Source organism: Acipenser ruthenus, chromosome 36 (genome assembly GCF_902713425.1).
Source record: "Acipenser ruthenus chromosome 36, fAciRut3.2 maternal haplotype, whole genome shotgun sequence".
In the NCBI taxonomy this organism is placed as follows: domain Eukaryota; kingdom Metazoa; phylum Chordata; class Actinopteri; order Acipenseriformes; family Acipenseridae; genus Acipenser; species Acipenser ruthenus.
In genome coordinates, this window is record NC_081224.1 from 2,011,408 (window position 1) to 2,035,312 (window position 23,905).

The window sequence follows — 23,905 nt, forward strand, 5'->3', positions numbered from 1 at the left end:
GTTGTTGAGGACTCAGAACTGTTTCCTGGTTGTTTGTCGCTCCAGTAGTTATGAAACATTAACAGCTGGACTTCCCGAAAGACCTGAATTAAATTACTACTGTGCTACTATTATGGCTTCCGGTAGACTTTTGCGATAACGTTGTGTAGTTTCTTGGATTACATGATGTTAAATAAAATATCTAAATTATGTTCATATAGTTGTTGTTTTTTTTAATTGTCTCAATCCTAAAATTCTAGGTGATGGAAAACTTTTGGCCAGAGCTGTACTGTGTTAAGCTGCGAGAAAATAACTAAAAGGCTGAATAATGAATGACTTTGCTTGACTTTTGGAGGAATCCTTTTCAGGTATAATCATTATCTATCCTGATGTTTAATCCCTGCTGTATTCAATAATGGAAAAATACAATACACCCCTACAGGGACTCGGTGATATCCAGTATACAGGGCTCTGTTAATTGGACCGCATTTATACTACAATATCGAGCGACTAAGCTTAACCCCTTCGCAAAAGCCCTGTGGTTTTTAATATGTGTTTTAATTAGTTAAAAGACACTTTGCAAAGCTGTAGTGTAATAATGGATTTTTGAAGTTTAATGAAGCATATGGGGAGGCAGTAATTAAAGTTGTATGCAGTCTTACAGATTTTTTTTGTTCTGATTAAACTGTGTTGGATTATTGAGTAGATTAGTTTTGGGGGAAATGAAGCAGACAGTGTTTAATTAAAGAGAATACAAAATGAAAAGCAAGCTACGGTATATATCCTTTTACTTTTTAAAAACAAACAAAAAAAAAAAAAAACATATGCCTTGCAGTTTAAATTCTGGACATGTAGCAGGTTGGGAGTAATAAATACAGCCAGACAAACCATTTGGGTCATTGTATTAAGTTGCAAATGGCAGGCAAATTGCCCCTTCCTCAATACATTCATTTAGTAAAGTGGTGGTTCAAGCAGGGAACTCACTTTTTAAGCAAGATTAAAATCGTAAACAGCAAGCATATTATGCACCTTCATTTCCAGAACATTCGTCATTCGAATGGCAAGTATCTCATTCGTCATTCCATAAAAAATACTCGTCCAATGATCAGCCAGAAAGTGCTGTATATACCTTGATCCATTACGTCTCCACTGTGTGCCAGAGTGCGCCGCCTCCTCCCCAGCCTCCACCTGCTTTTCGGCTTCGTCTAACAGGGGAGGGCAGCTATCCTGCCCCCCTGTTCATGGCTTCCCCACAGTCAGCCTCTCCACTGTCAGCAAGCTACATTATGGTCAGGGGTGCCTCGAATGGCGAGGTCAAAGATGTAATGGAAATGTGTGTGACGTAGTATTTGTTGTGCAAGCTTTAATAAATATGGTCTCTTATCGCACGCGTTTTCCTTACTGAACATGGGTGATGTGCTTTCACTATGCTTTAGGTGCCCCCAGTGGAACACAGTCCCAAGGGGTTTGAGACAACAGGGCTTAAAGTGTGAAACGAGGCGTTCTGTAAGAGATCCAAAGAGTCAGTGGAGGGCCTGGACTGGTGTCGGCATGCAGCAAGGTTCTCAGTAAACATCGTGCCAGCTTTGCTAATTGGAACGGCTAGGCCATCTGTTCAGCTCATTCTGAGAGTGCCATTACAGCGTGGGCATGGGCTGCAGCTGCACACCAATGTATTTATTCATTCATGTATTTATTTATTTATTTAAATCACTTGACTGGTGCAGTTTTGTAAAGCTGTGCAGCCTGGCGAGTGTTTTATTTGGTTGGAGCAGTTACTTCCTTTAAGGTTTATAAGCATGGCAAAGTGTAGATAAAGCATAACAGTGAAAGCGTGGTAAAGCACAGGTAAGCGTTGTAAAGCACAGAGAGGTGTGGTAAAGCATAGGGAAGCATTGTAAAGCACAGAGAGGTCTGGTAAAGCATATGGAAGCATTGTAAAGCACAGAGAGGTGTGGTAAAGCATAGGGAAGCATTGTAAAACACAGAGAGGTGTGGTAAAGCATAGGGAAGCATTGTAAAACACAGAGGTGTGGTAAAGCATAGGGAAGCATTGTAAAACACAGAGAGGTCTGGTAAAGCATAGGGAAGCATTGTAAAGCACAGAGAGGTCTGGTAAAGCATAGGGAAGTATTGTAAAGCACAGAGAGATCTGGTAACGCATAGGGAAGCATTGTAAAGCACAGAGAGGTGTGGTAAAGCATAGGGAAGCATTGTAAAGCACTGAGAGGTATGGTAAAGCATAGGGAAGCATTGTAAAGCACAGAGAGGTCTGGTAAAGCATAGGGAAGCATTGTAAAGCACAGAGAGGTCTGGTAAAGCATAGCGAAGCATTGTAAAGCACTGAGAGGTATGGTAAAGCATAGGGAAGCATTGTAAAGCACTGAGAGGTATGGTAAAGCATAGGGAAGCATTGTAAAGCACAGAGAGATCTGGTAAAGCATAGGGAAGCATTGCAAAGCAGACAGGTGTGGTAAAGCATAGGGAAGCATTGTAAAGCACTGAGAGGTATGGTAAAGCATAGGGAAGCATTGTAAAGCACAGAGAGGTCTGGTAAAGCATAGGGAAGCATTGTAAAGCGCAGAGAGGTATGGTAAAGCATAGGGAAGCATTGTAAAGCACAGAGAGATCTGGTAAAGCATATGGAAGCATTGTAAAGCACAGAGAGGTCTGGTAAAGCATAGGGAAGCATTGTAAAGCACAGAGGTCTGGTAACGCATAGGGAAGCATTGTAAAGCACAGAGAGGTATGGTAAAGCATAGGGAAGCATTGTAAAGCACAGAGAGGTCTGGTAAAGCATAGGGAAGCATTGTAAAGTACAGAGAGGTCTGGTAAAGCATAGGGAAGCATTGTAAAGTACAGAGAGGTCTGGTAACGCATAGGGAAGCATTGTAAAGCACAGAGAGGTATGGTAAAGCATAGGGAAGCATTGTAAAGCACAGAGAGGTCTGGTAAAGCATAGGGAAGCATTGTAAAGCACAGAGAGGTCTGGTAAAGCATAGGGAAGCATTGTAAAGCACAGAGAGGTCTGGTAAAGAATATATTAAAAAAAAGGCAAACCATCGTGAAAAATCGCATGACCCGGTGCCGTATTGCACATGGATCTTAGACTGAAGCGATTTAAACATCATACCGGATTCCAGAATATACAGGTTCCGGATTATTATTATTATTATTATTTATTTCTTAGCAGATGCCCTTATCCAGGACGACTTACAATCGTAAGTGGATTGCAGAGGGTACCACACCATTCATTTCAATAGGGATTTGGTTGGTACCCACAAATCGTACAGAATGCCGGTTTCTAGCGATCACGCAACCTCTCTCCTCACTCACACTGTGATCTGTCTCCCTTGCTTTGACTCCACGGATATCAGCAGGTATCCGTGAATTGGAAGGGATGGAGTTTTTGTTTGCAACAGTTCTTCCGGTCTAAATCATCAGGTTTGTCAGGTCTGAGCAAACCGTGCGCTTTCCCCTCTGGGCTGGGGGTATTAGGCGTTGTGAGGCGATGTCTCGGAAATCAAATTAGCTAAAGAGCAGTTTGATCTCAACACTTGAGTGAATTTATTACTGCCAGGTGCCGCATCAGCTCCGAGGACAGAGAGTGCATCGAAAATATGATGACATTCGCTGCTTGTCTGGTCTGTGTGTTTGTGAGTCTGCCCTCTGTGGAGAAGACTGCTCTGAAATCTTTTTAACGCTGGTGTTGATTAGAGGCTCGCTGCCCCCTGAACAGCTTCAGTGGCAGAAAGACATTACCAGTAATCCGGAGGCTTGTAACTACAAGCACTGGAGAAGACGTCTCCTTCTGTTCAGAAAGCACTCAAGCAGACCGCTGAGAAATATGAAAGGCAACAAACGTGACAGAATTCATAATTCTTTCTTTCTTATGAAATACATGATATGGTGCATATGAAAATAGAAAAAAAGAAAGAAAAGAATATACGATTATTTGGTATTGTTTGTTTGTTTATCTTTCTTTTTAAAATGCACCGAGATGCACTACAATATTAACGTGACCCATTTTGTTTGTACATAATCTTTGTCACTTGATCGCCTCGCGTTCTTACACAGCTGTCTTTTTTTACTGACCCGCCAGGAGACTTGTATGTGGTTCTACATAATTCATGAGGGATAATGCATATGTAGATCGGAGGGCTGTGATTGGATGGCTGTGCCCATGCCCGGAATCCATGTGTAAATAAATTAAAGACTGAGTGGAGGTTGACAATTTCCAACACGCATGACAGAGCCGGGTTACAGCTTCTACCTGGCCGAGTTACGCTAACAACTCGGTCCCCTGTGGATATTTTTTAATCTGGCTTTGTCATTTTGTGGCTGGGAACCTTGGATTTTAGAAGACTAGATTTCTACACTAGACTTGGGGTTTGATACAGCAGAGTTGCCTCAAACTAGGTCTCCTGGCTGGAAACACTTTCAAGACGCTGTTCCTGAAAAAGTGTCTTTGTGTTCGCACAGCGTTAGAGTGGCCAGCTGTTCTAGAAGAGCCTGCCGGTTATTCCTATGACTTTGGTGCGCCTCAGTGGCTTCCCAGGGGTGCAAAGCCACAGGGAAACCAATTGATGGACATGGTTTAACCCTTTGCTGGCCAATATATTTAACATTAAGAAAATATGCATTACATAATTATGGGAACCTACCCAGGGCAGTAAAGGGCACATTGACTTGGCCACATTGACACAAGTAGGCTCTATCCCAGGGTGCACCAGGGTGTCCTGCACATCCTCCAGTGGCCTGAACTCAGCCTGGGCTCGCCTCTCCACCGCAGAGCTTGCTCTGTAGCTGAACGGTAAGACTTTTGTCTTTGAGCCGTATGGTTTGCGGTTCAGCCCGTGTCTTTTCATTCAATTCAGTGGGCTGAGATGCCAGTTCATTACAAGTTTCATAGGTCTGTGCACATTCCCACCCCCCCCCACAGAAATAGTTCAAGTAGCTTTTGTACGACAATCTTTGTCTACTTGACTTAAGTTTCTTAACAGTTTTGCCTCTGCTGCCCTGTACGGTCAGGGTCCGGTGCTGGTTTCACTGGTAGCATACCTCCATGACATCAGCACGTCTGCAGGTTAAAAGCAATGCGTGCCGTTTAAAATAAAACCAATGAATTACATCTATAATTGAACACGACTGCACAGCTATAGCCAAAAGTTTTGCATCACCTAGAATTTTAGGATTGAGATATAATTAAAAAAAACAACAACAAAAACCTATATGAACATAATCAAGATCTTTTATTTAACCTCATGTAATCAAAGAAACTACAAAATGATATTGCAAAACTGGAAGCCTAATAGTAGTACAGTATTTCATGTATTTCGAAATGTCACATTTTTCAATTTTTGTCAGTATAGGGAAAACTGCAAAGCGGTATGTAATTCAATATGTTAACATTATTCAGCAGGTTTAATTCGACTCTATGAAGCAAAATTAATTAATTCTGTAGGGTGATGCAAAATCTTTGGCCAGAGCTGTATGTACAGTTTAATCAATGTAATTTGCTGTGTGTCAATATTCTTGCATTTTTTTTTAAAATCAAATTACAATTTTCAATCTGTATTTGAAATGTATTTATATATTTAACTAGGATAGGACCCTTGATATATATACCTCTCATTTCCAAGGTGACCCTGGTGATTTTAAGGAGGTCCTATGCAGAGTGTCTGAGTTATGAAAAAATTACAGCGTGCTTGATATGAACTTGCTGGGACTTGAAGCAGCACACTTACTTATGATTTGAGCAAAGACCACAAGGGGGCACTGTGGCTTAAGCACTGTTTCAGTTTGAACTTTGCGATGTGAGATCTTTCTGCTTCAGCCACGAAACTAGAAAATGGGCGAGTAAATATTTGTTGATGTGTTTCAGTTCTAACGTTACAGCCAAGTGCATCAATATGCACTGTTCCGGAGAAGCTTAAGTAGCATAACTGTGACTGGTAATGGGATGTTTAGAGGCAATATTATTATTAAATTAGAAATCAGCTCATTTGCCATGGCAATGTTCATCTGATTGAATCTCATTTTACACATATTACAGAGTACTGCATCTATGGACAGGAGTCAAAGTGATTCTCAGTAAAAGCACATGCTCCTTTCAAGCAGTTAGAATAAGACAAAGACGTCATCTTAAAGGTAAAAGCTGTATGTCTATACTGGTGTTGTGTTATTTTGTGGTATGCGTTAAAAAGTGGTACACCGTGTACTGCACTTGCCTGGGCTTGCACAAATGATTTTAGCTCAGAAAACAAGGAAACGCCCATCTGAAAGAGGGTACAATCTGAGTTTGGCTCAGAAAGTTCTTTTTAATATCATTTTTTTTCACAATTGACTTTAACTGATGAGCAACACATTGGGTTATCTAAAATTAACACATGATTTCGTGGGTGAACTACAGTCTGCCTTGTTCATGGTGATTTGTGCAGCAGTCAATCACAGCACGGACAGCGTACCGTTTTCAGAAGTTACACGGGTCAAGTTTTTGGTACGCGTACCACATTCTGACAATGTACCACATTCTGACAATGTACCACATTCTGACGATGTACCACTTTCTAGTCCTATACCTTTTTCCTGTATTGGGAGTTGCCTGCCTGCCTGCCTGCCTGATCCTATGGGGGAGTAGCTGTGTATAAACCATTAAACTACATGGATAGCTTTTATATAAAAAAAGGCATATAATCTTGGATCATTCCTATTGGCGATTGAAACATAAGTACAAAATAACAAAACACTGCACTGCCCTCAGAATAATATGAAACTCACATTACCCTGGACATAATGCTGTCATAGCAACACTTATTGCAGTCTTGCGTGAATGATTCTCCCTTATGCGCTGATTGCATCCGTCTGTCTGTCTGTCACACTCTGCATGGTGAACACAGTAACTGCCTTCATTTTGCAACGATCTCCACCAAACGTTTACTGCACACGCCTTGCCTCCTAAATACGTTTCGGATTGTATTTGGCCCTAATCCTCAGTTTGATACATTTTTTTACCTGCTTGCTCTGTCTTTCTTTCTTTTTTTTTTTTCCTTCTCATCGTGGGGAACTTTGTCTGTCAGCCCTAAAGCTGGGATTGCTGTGGCCTCATTTTTCAGATTATAAAACAGGATTCTTCACGCCTCCTGTCGGCACTATGTCCAAGCCCCTTCCCAATGCCTTAGAGTCATGTTATCAAAGTTGAATTACCATACTATTATAATGCCATGTGAAGCTATAACAGAGGTCAACCTCTGTGCTCCAGTCTAAGGAAGACCTTTCAGCCTCCACACAGTGACTGTGATTCTGTTTGCCAGCTTGTATCGCGATCTGGCTGGAAGGCAAAACAAATTGTGCGCAGTCATTATGAGAATTCAAAATTCAAGAAGGCTGTGTGACCACTCCTTCACCACAGTACGTTTGCATGATAATTTTGAAGTGTTACGTTTAGCATGGACATGGTGTCTAATATGTTTTACCATACCTCTCTGGGTTTCATAAAGTTTACCCTGCTTTCTCTAGGCTTTATTACACTTTGCAATGCTTTGACCAAAGTAAACTTTTATATAAGAGCTTATTTTCTTCCAAACATACAAATAAAATGATATATTATAATAAAACAATATAATAGCTACAATGTGCATTAGAAGTTTTGACGTTTCAGAAATGTGCTTTAAAATGAAAAGTGCAGCTGTATTATATTGACTGCCAAGATCAAAACAGGATCCAACTTGACCAGACAAAGTCCAAGGCAATCTTCAGGGCTCTGATCGGTTGTTACTTTTGCAATGTTTGTAAGTTTCTAATACTGTGTCTGCTGATTTCTACATGAACACAAACACAAAAACACTGATATTTTGATAAACAAGATCAGCACATTTTCTGTGTATTTTTAATAAAAAATAATCTAATATAGGCTGGGACCAAATCAAAACTTTGACAACCCGCTAATCACACTTAACAAAACTGTATTTAATAGTGTTTTCTTTTTATGAGTAGAAGAAATAAGATACTTACAAAAAAAAAAAAAATGCTATTAAATACAGTTTTGTTAAGTGCGATTAGCGGGTTGTCAAAGTTCTGATTTGGTCCCAGCCATAGTCTAAATAAATAACGAACGTAATAGATAGATAGATAGATAGATAGATAGATAGATATAACGTATAACTATGTTTTACAGTATAGATTTTTTTTATCAATTATTCACATTTTTGTGTTCTACATGACCTTTTCCTTTTTGATTTTGTATTTTTGAGATTATATATATATATATATATATATATATATATATATATATATATATATATATACACTGCTGTGCAGAAGTCTTAGACAGATTACATTTTTCTACTCTGATGCATTATGAGCATCAACAATTTACTCAAAGCCTCCACGAGTGTTTTCTACAATTATAACAACCTTGACTTGCATAAAGAAGGAAAAACATTGAGTGAAATAGCTCGCATCACTCAATTTTCAAGGTGTGGTATCTGAAGCATAATCAACAAGTACAGAGAAACATCATCTGTAATTGACAAGCCCAGGACTGGAAGCTGTCTAACAAGGATGAGCAATACTTGAAGATAATATCCTTAAGGAATAGAAAGAAGACAAGCGTTGAATTGACAAAACAAATTTACAAAACATGGGATAAGTCAAATTGAAACTTCCCATTTAGAATTTTGTAAAAAGATTTTACATATACATTTTACATGGTTGGGAGAAACTCCCCCAACCATGCGTGTCGGGCTGAACTCGGTCGCTTCCCCTTACTGCTACCCATTGAAAAAAGAGCAGCCAAATTCTGGGTTCATCTGAGCCAGGCTGAGCCATACTCCTATGAGCACAAAGCATCCCAGAGCAACCAGCTCTGCTCAGAGAGAGACCCCCTGAGACAACTAGCAAAGAAACACCAGCCTGGCAACATAGCCAATGACAACATGACAGCAATAACATTTAAAACCATTGATCACAATAATAAAATGACATACATTGAGCATCGGCATAATGAAACAAAATTAATTAACAAATTGGAATGCTATCGGGCCCTGAACAGGGACTTCAGCCTGGCACAATATCAGGGTAAAAGATCCCAAACAAAGACAAACCCTAACGAAGTACAGACTCAGTGACCACAGCTTGGCCGTCGAAACAGGCCGCCATAAAAAGAGCTGGCTGGCCAGACCAAGCAGGCTGTGCAGTCACTGTGAGCTGGGAGAAGTCGAAACAGAGGCACGCTTCCTGCTGTCCTGCTACAAATACTGCCAAATAAGGGACAGATACCTCCCTAAATTCTCGAGTCAGTTGACCCAGTTTCCACACCTGCCTGACCCTGAGAAACTGCGGTTCCTGCTGGGAGAGGAGGCTCTGACAGCAGAGCGAGCAGCCCAGGACGTGTGTCCCAGCCTGAGGGACAGTGTGGAGACACTCAATAGAACTGCACTGTTTATTCTTAAATTAGACAGGGGGTGGAGAGTTGTATTGTTTACTTTCTGTTAAGAAGGAGGGAGGGGCGGGGGAGGGATTGATATTGTGTGTCATTAACATTTTATTTTATGTCATATTTGTGTTGAAATGCTTTGGCAACATTGGATCACTCCTGTCATGCTAATAAAGCCAGTTATATAAATATGAATTTGAATTGACAACAGAACTGGCAGAAGGCACAGGTGTCGTTGTCTATCCATCAACAGCCCAAAGCATTGTTCCATAGTCCAATTTCTGTGTTCTTGTGTATATTTTAGCCTTTTGTTCCCCTTTCTTAACGGAGGTATTCTTACTGCAACACATCCCTTAAGTCCTGATTTCAAAAGTGACCTTCATACTGTTGTTTTGATGGACAACGACACCTGTGCCTTCTGCCAGTTCTGTTGTCAATTAAACGCTCCTCTTCTTTCTATTCCTTAAGGATATTATCTTCAAGTATTGCTCATCCTTGTTAGACAGCTTTTTGGGTCTTCCAGTCCTGGGTTTGTCAATTACAGATGATGTTTCTCTGTACTTGTTGATTATGCTTCGGATACCACACCTTGAAAATTGAGTGATGTGAGCTATTCATATTAGTTTATTTAGCAGACGCCTTTATCCAAGGCGACTTACAGAGACTAGGGTGTGTGAACTATGCATCAGCTGCAGAGTCACTTACAATTATGTCTCACCCGAAAGACGGAGCACAAGGAGATTAAGTGACTTGCTCAGGGTCACACAATGAGTCAGTGGCTGAGGTGGGATTTGAACCGGGGACCTCCTGGTTACAAGCCCTTTTTTTTAACCACTAGACCACATAGCCTACACTCAATGTTTTTCCTTCTTTATGCAAGTCAAGGTTGTTATAATAGTAGAAAACACTAGTGGAGGCTTTGAGTAAATTGTTGATGCTCATAATGCATCAGAGTAAAAAAATGCATCATGTCTAAGACTTTTGCACAGCAGTGTATGTGTATGTGTGTGTGTGAGTGTGTGTGTGTGTGTGTGTGTGTGTGTGTGTATATATATATATATATATATATATATATATATATATATATATAGCAAACAGCTCTATAACTTAAACAACATCAGTCTCTCATGCTATGTGAAAAAGGACGGAACCCAAAACGTTGTAGCTAATTATTAAAATAGTGAGTTTTCAGTTTAGAACTTACTATGAATCATGGTATAGCACAGGACTGAATAAATACATATCTTACTATGAATCATGGTATAGCACAGGACTGAATAAATACATATCTTACTATGAATCATGGTATAGCACAGGACTGAATAAATACATATCTTACTATGAATCATGGTATAGCACAGGACTGAATAAATACATATCTTGTCCTGCTGTATATCATGCTTCATAGTAAGTTCATTTCCACTGTGAAACTTGCAGGTCTTATTATTGAAACTTCACTGGAATGAAATCCCAGGAGAAACAATTTCTATAGAAACGACAAAGCAAATACACCAGCAGCTGAAGAAAAACAACAGTGCCCCCGCTAACCCCACATGTTCAGAACTGACTATGAATAAATTGAGAGAATTCTTCTAAAGAGGATGAAGAAAACACAGCGAACAGGGTTCAGAGCAAACCGAGTAAGTGTTAGACTAGCTAGGAAAGCCGATAATGAGAAATTCCAGCATTGGGATTTATTTTGGTGCTCATGAAAGGCGCTTGATTGACAATTCAGGAGACTGAAAGAAAGAGCGTCCTCTCGATTTAGTCACAGAGCTGCGGCAGCACAAGCAGAGGCAAGTTCCTCACAAAGTCCAATCACATAAAAAAGCATCAAACCTGACCGGAATTTGAGGGCCCCCCTGGACTGGAGGGAGCTCCCTTTCTCTTAGAGGGTGAGGGAGGGAGTAGTTCAGTCTATGTGCCTCAAGCCTGCCCTGGACTGGAAGGGGAACACTTTCTCTTAGGGGGGTGAGAGAGGGAGGGAGCAGTTCAGTCTCTGTGCCTCAAGCCTGCCCTGGACTGGAGGGAGCACCCTTTCTCTTAGGGGGGTGAGAGAGGGAGGGAGCAGTTCAGTCTCTGTGCCTCAAGCGTGTCCTGGACTGGAGGGAGCATCCTTTCTCTTAGGGGGGTGAGAGAGGGAGGGAGCAGTTCAGTCTCTGTGCCTCAAGCCTGTCCTGGACTGGAGGGAGCACCCTTTCTCTTAGGGGGGGTGAGGGAGCAATTCAATCACAAATTGTGTGGTGGTTTAATTTTGTCTAGACTGTCCATTTTACCTGACAAGATCTCTAGATGTAAACAGGCTGAATGATTAACATTTATACTTGTGTGTTTATATTTTGTATTCAAACACGAAGGTGAAGTGTGCCTCTTCCAATGCAAGATTATTAATACTGTAATCGGAATCGGGCTCGATTGCTCAGCCTCTGTCCCAGAGGACTGGGAGCAATTAGTTAAAAGTGAAGTTCCCTCCCACCAGGGCTAGCCTTGGCTAGTGTCCAAAGATCACATGATGGCACTCCAGCGATGCGAGATCAGAGAGAGAGAGAGAGAGAGAGAGAGAGAGAGACAGAGAGAGAGAGAGTAGGAAGAGAGGCATAAAGCAAGATGATGTGCAGTGAAAGTATGTGCAAGTGTATGTGCGTAGATGCTGCTTTTCAATTCCTCAGCTTATAAAGAGAGAGAGACGCACACAAACCAGCTCAGTCTGTGCTGGAGTGAGTGAGAGGGAAGCAGGCAGGCGCACACACAGGAGGAGCAAGCAGCAGAATGCTACTGGACTAAACCCGGTCCTCGGTTTCAGAGATTCTCTTTCTCTCGCTCTGACTTGTGGGTTTTTTCAGGAGAGGGGGTAGCCTCGTGCCCTCAGGCTGGAATTTTCCGGAGTGCGGTTGGGGCCGGAAGGGGCCCTGGGCAGAAGGGAGCGCGGTTCGAAATGACTGTGCCTCTGCTTAAGATCGGAGCCGTGCTCAGTACAATGGCCATGGTCACCAACTGGATGTCACAGACGCTGCCTTCCCTGGTGGGGCTCAATGGGACCATGATATCCCGTGGCGGGACCTCAGATAAAATCGTGAGTGTTCCCCAAATCTCTTGCGGTGCTACGGGACCATTTTAAAAATAAAAAAGTGGATGTCTTCAATCTTGTTCTAGCTTTTTTCGTTATAAGAACATACGTGCTGTTCGTGTGTGCTGGGATTGTTGCTTTCAGGTTTGCTGCATTCTCCTTTTTTAATCTTGACTTTTATTTATTGACTTATGTATATGTTCTTTTAACTGGAGTGTTGTTAGCATGCCCAGGGCTGATGCAGGGCAGATTCTGACCCCTCCTAAATGTGGGGGTGGGTGTTATAGCTGGAAGGGTGCTGGCAGTCGTGGCCAGGGAGCAGAGATGAAACTATAAGGAGGACTGATTATCAGTATTGCCGAGTGCCCTGTGTCTAATATCAGTACTGCAGAACTGTCAAGCCTCTCTCACTGTAGGAACTTCATGGTGTCAATTCTAGCTCTCACTTCTGAAATGACACTGTGTTTTAATTCAGATCTAAATGGCTGGGATGCTCTGACCATGGTTACTCTCTGTTACTCGGCTGTATATATTTTTTTCCAGTAATTTCGACTCTTTAAATGTTAGTTTTATGTTCTGGTACTTATTATTATTATTATTATTATTATTATTATTATTATTATTATTATTATTATTACTATTACATGATGCGTAACATAATGCAGGTCTAGTATGTTATTGATACAAAATATTTCACAGAACCGAAATAGGACTCTGTTATTTCATATTACTGTAACTTTCACTGCATCGTTCTGTTAACACTGTTCTAGTATATTAGCATTTTACAAGCACATACAGGAACATACAATTATTGATCGGATCCAAGAGAAATGGCATTGGTGCAGAGACAAAATATGGACTTTAGAACCTGTAGGAAATGGGCAGTTTTGCACAATTATATTGCAAGACAGCGAAATACAAATAAATAAATAAATACATTTGCTAAAATCATTTCTGAAGCTGAAAAAACATCCACATATTAGGCATTGCTATTCCCTTTCCAGCGTACATAGTGTCATTATCACAAGCTTTAGGGGGTGAGGGAGGGAGCAATTCAGTCTCCATGCATCAAGCCTGCCCTGGACTGGAGGGAGCACCCTTTCTCTTAGGTGGTGAGGGAGGGAGCAGTTCAGTCTCCGTGTCTCAAGCCTGCCCTGGACTGGAGGAACACTCTTTCTCCAGGGTGAGGAAGGGGGACAGTCTCCATATCAGTCTGATTCTTGGTCCCTGTTCCACAGTGATTGTTCTGTTCACCACTTGGGATCTGAGCCATATTTAAACCAGGCTCTCGATGTGAAAGGCGTGTGGGTCAATACATTTTTAGGGTTTTCATTCAAACGATTTTGCACCGACCATACCTATGTGTCTGTCTGTCTCTCTGAACACGATAACCACCTTGAATTTTCACAAATCTTCTTCAGATTTGTGTCATAGACTCCTAACCTTTCAAGTTGTGTTTGGGCACAATCTGCTAAATTGATTATTTTATACACATTTTTAACCTCCCACGATTATGAAGAAGACATTCTGTATGGATTCCACTGATATCAGTTCTCATCTTCTTCTTTTTGTAGCTATAATACTATCCTTCACACAAATCTATTGAGCAAGTGATAACAGTATATGACCATTCCTTGGTATGTGAAATGACTTAAGCTCATAATAAAATAGTATTTTTGGCTTCTTTCACAGCATTTCATTGTCTAAAAATAGGTCTTTTTCAAGCTATTTCGTTATTAAACATGATATTTATTAAAGCAGAAAAAAAAACAGCGTTGTCACATTCAAAATCAATCATTTTCTCTAGAGTTATTATTATACAACAAAAACAAACGTTCCTCTATTTTCACCATTATCAAACAAAATAAAAACATAAATGTAAAAATAACAACAAACACGTGAAATGTCCCTTTCTTGTACTGGACAGAGCGATCTTTGACAGAAATATTTCCGATCTTTGATGCAGCTGCAGTCTTTTTATCGTTGAAGAAGCCAACTAAACCGGCTGCCAGGTTCCTAAATGCAGTGTATCAGGCAGTGAGTCAATAAGACAAACGTTTGCAGTATTTATTTTTAAGTGATAAAAAAAAATATGTATATTTACACTAGTCTTACAGAAATGTGAATTTCCACGGGGAACTCCATATTACATGGGAATGGATGTTTTCTTACGAAAATCATCAAATCTGTGGTAAGAATACAGCATGCACTATCAGTACTAAAACGGTAACATTTTCATATTTTGGCAATGTGGTAGGACTGCACACTGGGGTATCCCACTGCAGTACCACAGACAGTGAGTGCTGCCGTATCATTGCTCAGTATTCCTTTCATCTCCATTGTGTTGCCATTGCTGGTAATTGTGTGGTCATCCATAACCGTTACACTTCAATACTAAATGAAAGCGTTTTGACTATCGGGGGGGATGGAGTCTGCTTACCACAGCATATAAATACGCAAACCCAAATTTCAACGTTGAAGGCATTGGGAAAGAACTTACAGTCAAAAACGTTGTTTTTTTTTATTTAATTTGATTAAGTTTCCTTTTAATATTTAGTGTTTTGGAATCGCTTCTTGTTTTGGCATCCCCTGGTAAACCATTGGTATCCCGCTGGTAAGCTTTTGCAAATTTTTTTTTTTTTTTTTAAATAGATAGATTTGAAAGCAAAAACACTAAGTATCATGCAGAGTTGTTCAAAGATTTGCACTCTGATTGTGAACTAATACTGTAGGAACAGTATTGGGGATTGACTGATGTGACCTCCGTATTATTTTGCATTAATTTTCTCTTTTTGTAGTTCTGGATGTCCAGTACAGCATAATCTCTGCTCACGACTGGTATTTAAAGGACGGCTGATCCAAGATGATATATTTTTATAGGGATTACTTTTACTCTTAAACAAAATGTTTTCCTGGAAATGCACTCTGCGTTATTGCCAGGCTGCAATCACTGTATGCCCGGCTGACTGCCCTTGAGCGAGCAAGAGGTTTCTAATGATGATTTTAGGGTGGTTTTAAGTGAGCTTTGGGGAAGGATGGCACTCTGCAGATTTAATGGTCGAATCGAGAATAAGGATGTGGGACGAAAGCACGTGGCTTAAAAGAAACAATGGCCGTATCTGTAACAGTCACCAGGTTTGATAGAATTTCTTTATTGTTGTTGTTTAATTATAAACAGGCACGTCTGATATGAATGTAACTTCATACACAGTGACACCAGGTGGCCTGATGATGTAATTGCAGCATGAGTATTTATCGCACTGCCTGAATTTAAATTCTTTAAAGGGGACTTTGATGAAATCAACAGCTCTAACTGAGAGAGAGAGAGAGAGAGAGAGAGAGAGAGAGAGAGAGAGAGAGAGTCTGTTAAATATAGCTTTTATTATCTTTAAAAGTAAGTATAATTAAACACATTAGGTTTGCTTGTAATTTAATATTTAAACTGAGTTTTAGACCTGCCACTCTTTTTAAATGAGCTGCAGAGACCAGGTCCAGTGGGATACATGTTATATCAGGGTTAGAAATAAGACTCCTATTTCATAGCAGTTTCACCCCATTCCAGGTTTTACTATGACCTTGATTAGCCAGAGTGTATTGGTAACAAACTCAGATGTGTCTTAAGCTCACAGCATAATCAGGAATGGCTCAAACTGCTATGCAATGGGAGTCTTATTCCCATCCTAGATGTGTTTTTATGAGTGTACTCGCCAGTCACTGAAAGAAGCTTGTAAAAAAAAAAAAAAAAAAAAAAAAAAAACAAGTTTGGATACTCAGAAGAAACAGGACGCTTTGAACCTCCTCTGCTTCTCAAAAATAAAATTTTAACAGCAGGCTGGCATAGGAGAAAAGACATCTCCAAAAGCAAGATTTATCAAGGTGCTTTGTGTATTGAATAAACTACAGCAGAATAACATTAGAGGTTACCAACACAGATTAGAGCAAAACAGATTAGAGCAAAACATGAATATAGGAACAGTCCAGCTTTTGGGATTTGCTGAATATAACATCACTGTACGTTTCTGTATGTTTCCCATGCATTTCTAACATACCTGTATCAGTGTTTCAATAAAAGTATGTCGATATGAACCAACAGACAATGGTAACTGTTTGCAGTTGATTTCATATTGCAGTAGACGTCATAAGTATCAGCATCATTTTAACATAAGGGCTAGACAGTCCTAAAGTAATATCCCTAGGTCTCAGAGCTGCCGCTAACTTGGGCAATCTGGCTCTTAAAAATAGCTCTGACCCTTTGGTATCCCCAGCAGCATCCCCCTGTACCCAATTAGACCATGGCATATTAAATCCATTCTTGGCTGTCTGCGGTGTAACAAGCTACAGGCGCTCTAGTGAATGTACGTAAAGTAGTTCTTAAAGCAGCAGTTGGTAATAGAGGAAGTTCCTAATGCTCTTTTCATTGCATCAAGATGACAACTCAACAGGAGGCTGTGTGGTCTAGTGGTTAAAGAAAAGGGCTTGTAACCAGGAGGTCCCTGGTTCAAATCCCACCTCAGCCACTGACTTATTGTGTGACCCTGAGCAAGTCACTTAACCTCCTTGTGCTCCGTCTTTCGGGTGAGACGTAATTGTAAGTGACTCTGCAGCTGATGCATAGTTCCCACACCCTAATCTCTGTAAGTCGCCTTGGATAAAGGCTTCTGCTAAATAAATAAATAATAATAATCAGTCAGGTGTGCAGGGTATGGGGGCCATGTGTCAGTGGAGTGGTTCCAATTTGAACCGGCCAGACGAGAGTTCCCTAACCGTGTTACGCTAACGTATTGAATTACATGCCGTACTGTAGTTTTCCATGTACTTAACGAAAAAAATGACAAATTGAAAAATTTGACATTTTGAAATTGTAATGTAAAATGCTCTAGAGCCTGCTACTATTATGGCTTTTGCTATATCATGTATAGACTTTTGCTGGGTCATATATTTGTGCGTGTGTGTGTGTGTATTTTCTTGAACTCTCTAAGGGAAGAGCAGAGAACTCCACGGGGCACGGAGCTCTTTGGGTTTGTTATGATGTCATGACAACTGAACCAGAAGGCTGTGAACAATTCCATGTCCCTGTTTGAAGGGGACTCAAGAGTGAGTTATGTAACACCGGCTTGATCTCTGTTACTGATCTTCTTCGAGCAATTGAACAGCGTGACTCTGTCTGTGATAGAGACAGAATGATTCTTGGTGATGAATCTCCCTCCCGACCTGTGAGGGTGCTGTGTAAAGGGAACAGAGTGCCCTGGACTGGATGGCCAGACAATTCATTCCCAGGGTTAGGTGGAAGTTGGCCATCTAGAAAGGGAGCGGAGCTACGGTACACCAAGTCCTCGACCCGGAAGGGAAGCGATGTGGCAGCCGCGGATTGAAAGAGCGGTTGCAATCGTTAACCAAGGGGACATGATTGACGATATATACGGGGACGTAGTGAAGTGGTCTGTTTCTTTGTTATGGTTACAGACGAAACAGGAAAGGAGCGTGATAATATCGTGAGTGTTTGTTTGTTTTTGACGTCGCTAATATTGTGCTTGATTTGTAATTATTAGACGGCTAAATGCAATCCAGGAGCTGTCGCTTAAGGCCAGCACAAACCTGGACAACACTGCACCATTGTTCACGTATTAAATTCTAATTCACAACACGCACACTCACTCGGGACTTGCGATCATGTGTGTATTTGCGTGTGTAAATTGACTGTGTTATTATTTGGGACTGCAAACCGTTATTTAGAACATTGCCATACACATTGCTGTGTAATGCCTGGGATTATTAGTTGTGGTCACCAGACCAGGATTATTAATAAACACTGTTGCACTTTGGATTATCGTTGTCTGTCATTCATTGATCTCCGCATCACTCCTGCACCTGCGCACTGCAACCCACTTTCCCACACTGCCTTTGATTTCATCTCGACATGTTGACTCCCCTTGCTTTTTTTTATCAATATTTCAGTTTCTGGAGGAAATTAAGTTTGGACTGTTGTGGTACTTTGTGTTAGTATCACAGGGATATTTATTTAACCTGTGGGGGGAAAAAAAAAACTCATGTGTTTCATGTGTTGATGTTTAGGAGTGGATAAGAATTTTAAATCACTTTCCTTCAGGCTATTTCATACTAAGGTGCAGAACTTACAACAAGCGCAGCGCTGTTCAAATGCTGGTGAAAAAACAAACTGCAGTTCCATCACATTTCTCCAGGTGGCGCTCTTTACTCTACGCCAATCCAATAACAAACTAACACCGCCACTCAGATTGATGACACAAGTGGCAGGATCTCTCTCACTCTCGCTCTCTAGTTTCCAGAAATATAAGCTTGGCATTCTCATACTGTGGACTGTATCACAGTACTGCTGTAAGAAAAAGGGACTATAGTACCATCTGAAAACACTATGGGCATTCTGCAGGTTTTGAGGGGAAAGCTTACGCCCCATAACCTCTGCCCCTAGCTAAGCGTATACCCCCCCGAACACTAAAATTACCTTCAGGGCATTTTAACAAACTTGACTATGAACAAGGCCTGTTTTACATTTTTTTTTAAGTGCCCAGAAGAAAAAAAAAACTATAAAAAGGAGTAAAAAAAAAAAAAGTCTACCGCAATAGTAGTACAGTTAACTTTCAAAATGTCACATTTTTCAATTTTTGTCGGTTTTTCGTTTTACAGGAAACTACAAAGCGGTATGTATTTCAATATGTTAAAGTCACACTATTCAGCAGGTTTCATTCGACTTTATGAAGCAAAAACCTTTGGCCATAGCTGTAAATCTCAAACATGATTCCATTGGCCCTTTAAAAGAAACTGCTGTCTGTCAAAGCATATCGATTTTACACTAATGCATCAGCACCAGGAACACTGCAATGCACTTGCCTCTGCCAATACCGTCTAAATAAACCTTGTAACCAGCTTGTCGTCGTTTTTAAGCCCTTTTTATTTATTTCCTTTTCCTGTCAATAAGGGCTGCTGTAATTTAATTATCCGCCATTTATCCGTAACTCTCTGCAGAGGTGACCTTTGAACTCCGAGAGGTTCAGGAACGAGTGGCTTGTGGTCTGCGCTCATCGATTGGGCCCTGGTATCCCTTCATACCTCTGTTCTAATGGTTTTAATCACATTCACATTAAAATGGTTACAAGATCATCAAGATCACATTTCAGGGACTCAATATGCATGACACATGAATCAGTCATGTGAGGAACAGCCCTGTATGTGTGTATAACTATGGGAAAGGAGTGGGGGAATGCTTACTCCAGTTTCTTTAATTTACAGTTTGGATCCTTCAGTGCAGCAGACAGAAGTTTTACTGCCGCATCACCCAGGTCATTCCATTCCAGCTCCAGCTCTCTCAGGGTTGAGTGGTTTGTATGGAGAGCAGAGGCCAGGTCCTCACAGCAATCCCCTGTGAGACAATTCACAATCCGCCTGCAGATAAGGAGACTGGATCTCAATAGAAACGCAGTTCCAGGATTAGGAGGTATACAGAACAAAAGGAAATAAATGAAAAACTTTAGAAGTGCATATGTTTCTATTTTCTTTATTTTTCATATGATAATTTTAGTATTAATGTGGCCACCAAAAACTGTTTGAGAACCACTGAGCTAAAGAACCACAATTCTGCTTTTTATTTTAAACACATTTGTGAGGTAAAAAGTGGTTCCGCATCAACAGCCCCAGACAGCGAGAGACACACAGACAAAACAACAAACTGCGAGAGAAAATAAGAGAGACAACAAAACTATTAAACTTGAATGCTTGCTGCGCTGTACTTTTCTGAAAACGAAGCCGGTACGAGCGAGTGTCAAAATTTATAGTTCTAATCAAATTAAAATAACTGGCATGCTGTTTTAATAGCATTACAGTGGGATTTGTTTGCAAGATGTTTAAATATTGTCAGAAAAATGTGCTTTGCATTTGTATGATTAAATGGTGATCAGACATTGTTCATTGGAAGTGGTTGTTTCAGAGATGTGTTAGCTGATTGGTGCAAGTGTAGTGTTGCAGCGTTCTGATACTGTATGTAAAGTGTGATTGGATAGTCAGATTTTCATGACCATTTAAACAACCCCCCACCTGTACGCACATCATGGCGCCCTGTGCCCCTTCCTCCTCCCAGATTTGGACATTGCCTTATCTGGCCCACTAGAGAATGTAATTGAATACCACTGCTATACGGTGATGCAAAACTTTTGCCCGTAGCTGTACATTAGTGCTGGGATGAGCATGGTGTTTTTCAAGCTTGCATATTCCTTCACAATATTAAACGAATGGAAGAAAGGATTATTTCCGGCCATGTTACAGTAAAAAGAAAAAAAAACTCAGCCAGGGTTATCACAGCAGCACATAAGCGCAGATTGCAGATCAAGCTACATCTCCTGTGGACACTGCAATCAGATCAGCCTCATCCTTTATAAATACGACACAGAATGGATAAGAGAGCAGGGGGATGAGTAGCAGGATTAAAGCAAAGCTGATCAGTCCAGATAAACAAGCCAAAGAGAACCTCAACAAATACACCATACAGGCATGGCAATCAGACTCCCATTGCATAGCAGTTTCACCCCCATTCCAGGTTTAACTACAAGCTTGATTAGCCACAGCGTATAGGTAACAAGCTCATGTGTGTTTGATTAAACTCAGTGAAACCAGGAATGGATTAAACTGCTATGCAGTGGGAGTCTGCAACCGTATTCACAGAGAGTCTTGCTCGAAGATGGAAATGTTGGCAAAAATGAAATGTTGTTTAATCTGGAGTATATTTTCACAATCTTATTATTTGTTTTCATGTGTATCGAATCCTATGTGCCGACTTGTCTCTCGATTTCTCTCATTTTAAGTTTCCTACTCCTTTGTTAATCTGGAGACGGGTGCTGCAGTGGGCTAACTCCCGAGCATGCTGGGCTGGTCCTTCTTGTGGGACTGGGTTCGAACCCAGAGGAGTTCCTTCCTTTATACACACAAGGCTTGATGGTCCAGTGGTTAAAGAAAAGGGCTTGATACCAGGAGGTTCCCAGTTCCCAGCTCAGCCGCTGACTCTGAGCAAATCACTTAACCTCCTTGTGCTCTGTCCTGCGGATGAGATGTAAAACTGAGGTCCTATTTTAAGTGACTCTGCAGCAATGGTTTGATCAACGTATGAATAAGACACAGGTGTAAGTTTTAGCCCCGGGATAACCATGGGGGTGGTTGATGTAATCCTGGAAGACTCTCCAGGGCTGTAAAGTGCTCTTAAAAAAACCCCAGCTGTAGTTTATCACAATGGGCTACAGGCTGATGAAATTATTTTAAGTGTTATTTTACCATACTTCTCTGTGCTTCCCCATGCAAGCTTATTCTTAAATATATTTTCCCGCGGCATTCTTGCTTCGCCGTTCTTTCTTCACCCTGTTACGTTTAAAGGTTAATTTTATAAAAGATTGAAAAAGTAACTTTCCTGGGGGATACTGCGTCTTCAAAAACTCATGTATACTTTATCACTGCCTCAGAGACATGTCATTTAGTTTTTAAATATTTAACAGGCAGGGCATTAAAAAGGAGCAATTTAGTGAAAAAGATAAAAAGAAGGAATAAAAAATAAATTTGTAAAGTATTTTTTTTAATCTGCACCTGAATCCATTCTGTCCTGCTAAGAGCTTGAATTTACTGATTTAGACCCATCATACAAAGTGCATTGATCACTTTTCCTCCAGTACCTTTCATTTGGTAGCAGCATGTGTAAATGACACAAGCCAGAGGTCCATCAGTTACAGTAATAGAGGTTCTCATATCTTACAGGATCGGATATGACAAGTTCTACTGTATATGTTAGTGTTAAATACAGCACTGCAGCTTTTCAGTCGGAAAAAGTTTCAGACGTCTTCATTGAAATCTCTTCTTTGACATCAAAGGTTTGCTCCAGTCCCAGGGATGTCATGTACGTTGTTTGATCTGCTCTCACTTTATTTTTTTAAAGAGGATCTGATTTCAAAAGACATGCATTGCACACAACCAAATCCATTGTGTTTTCCTTTTACAATGAATTTAGATTCCCTTGAAAGGAGCTGCATTGGCAGCACTGGAGACTGGGGAACGAAAGAAAGAAAGGACAGACAGACGCACGCACCTGCAGTCTGCTCTGGACTGGAGGGAGCACCTTTTCTCTTATGGGGGTGAGGGAGGGAGGGAGCAGTTGAGTCTCCATGCCTCAAGCCTGCTCTGGACTGGAGGGAGCACCCTTTCTCTTAGGGGGTGAGGGAGGGAGCAGTTCAGTCTCCATGCCTCAAGCCTGCTCTGGACTGGAGAGGGCACCCTTTCTCTTTGGGTGAGGGAGGGAGCAGTTGAGTTTCCATTCCTCAAGCCTGCTCTGGACTGGAGGGAGCACCCTTTCTCTTAGGGGGTGAGGGAGCAGTTTTTGTATACCAAAGATTAAACTTTAGAAGAATATACTTAATATAACATTGTTTGGCCCCTATTCACAGTTTTAACTCACCATTTTTAAGTTGCGAGTTATGTAAAAAGAATTGAAGAAGATTTTTTGGTTTGTTTTAAAGTTAGTTTTGATGGATTAAATAAAGTTCTGTATGCATTCAACTTTTTCTTGACTGTTGTTCAAGAACATCCTGGTTTTCTCTTATCATCCAGCACATTACTATTGCTGCTCAAATCTTGTATGATGCAACACTATAACCAGGGTCAAAGTTTGCAAAAAACCTGAACAAATTTTCTGCAGCCTACTCTATTTATTATTTATTTTTTCCGCCTCTCGCATTTGTAATTTAACACAAAGGTCTTGGCAGGGTTTGTCACACACTCTCTGTCTCTCTCTCTCGAGGCTGAGAGGGCAAGCTGTTCACATCAGTAGAAGCTGGATGTATACCAGTCCCCTCCCTGACCTGCAGTTGCATTGCCTCAGCCTAAACGTGGCATGAATCTCTGGTAACGTTTTCCATCATGATGTTAATAAGATTGAGGGCAGTGACTGTGGTGTCACGTACAGCAGAGTGCTTCTCAGATCAATGCAATTCCTTTCCTCCCTCCCGCCCTGTGTGCTGCAAGAGTTATCACCAGTCATTGAGTCCCAGCACACATTTGAAATACAGCACGCTCACACTACACTAACATTCACCAGACGCTGAATAAGCGGCCACAGTGCTGCGATCTCCTGTTAGAATTAAGGAAGCCTTTTATTGATTTTTTTTTTTTACTCGCCTTTAGATTTAATTGTTTGCAAAGTTATTATTTTGGGAGGAATGTTACAAAAATGTGCATCCCCTTCTAAACATTCCCCATTGTAAAAACCATAGCAAAGTGGAATTAAGTTTAGTGAAAGCATGGTAAAATATAGGTAAGCATTGTAAAGAATAGCGAGGTATGGTGAAGCATAATAATAAACATGGCAAACCAGAGCAAACTGGCAAATGCATAGTATAACTATAGGAATGTATGGTAAA

At 40.8% G+C, this 23,905-nt stretch overlaps 1 protein-coding gene across 3 annotated transcripts in view; it reads left to right on the forward strand.

Moving 5' to 3' along the window:
• Positions 1-23,905, forward strand: part of LOC117402050 (noelin-2) — a 110,828-nt gene that overhangs the window by 41,874 nt on the left and 45,049 nt on the right. Inside the window, exon 1 of one of the 3 annotated variants that reach the window (XM_059008060.1) lies at positions 11,985-12,488. The exons of the other annotated variants lie outside the window; for them this stretch is intronic. Within the exon in view, the coding sequence (XP_058864043.1) occupies positions 12,351-12,488 (138 nt within the window). The 5' untranslated portion in view covers positions 11,985-12,350. Of the gene's footprint in view, positions 1-11,984; positions 12,489-23,905 lie in introns of those variants that run through there. 3 annotated transcript variants of the gene reach the window in all.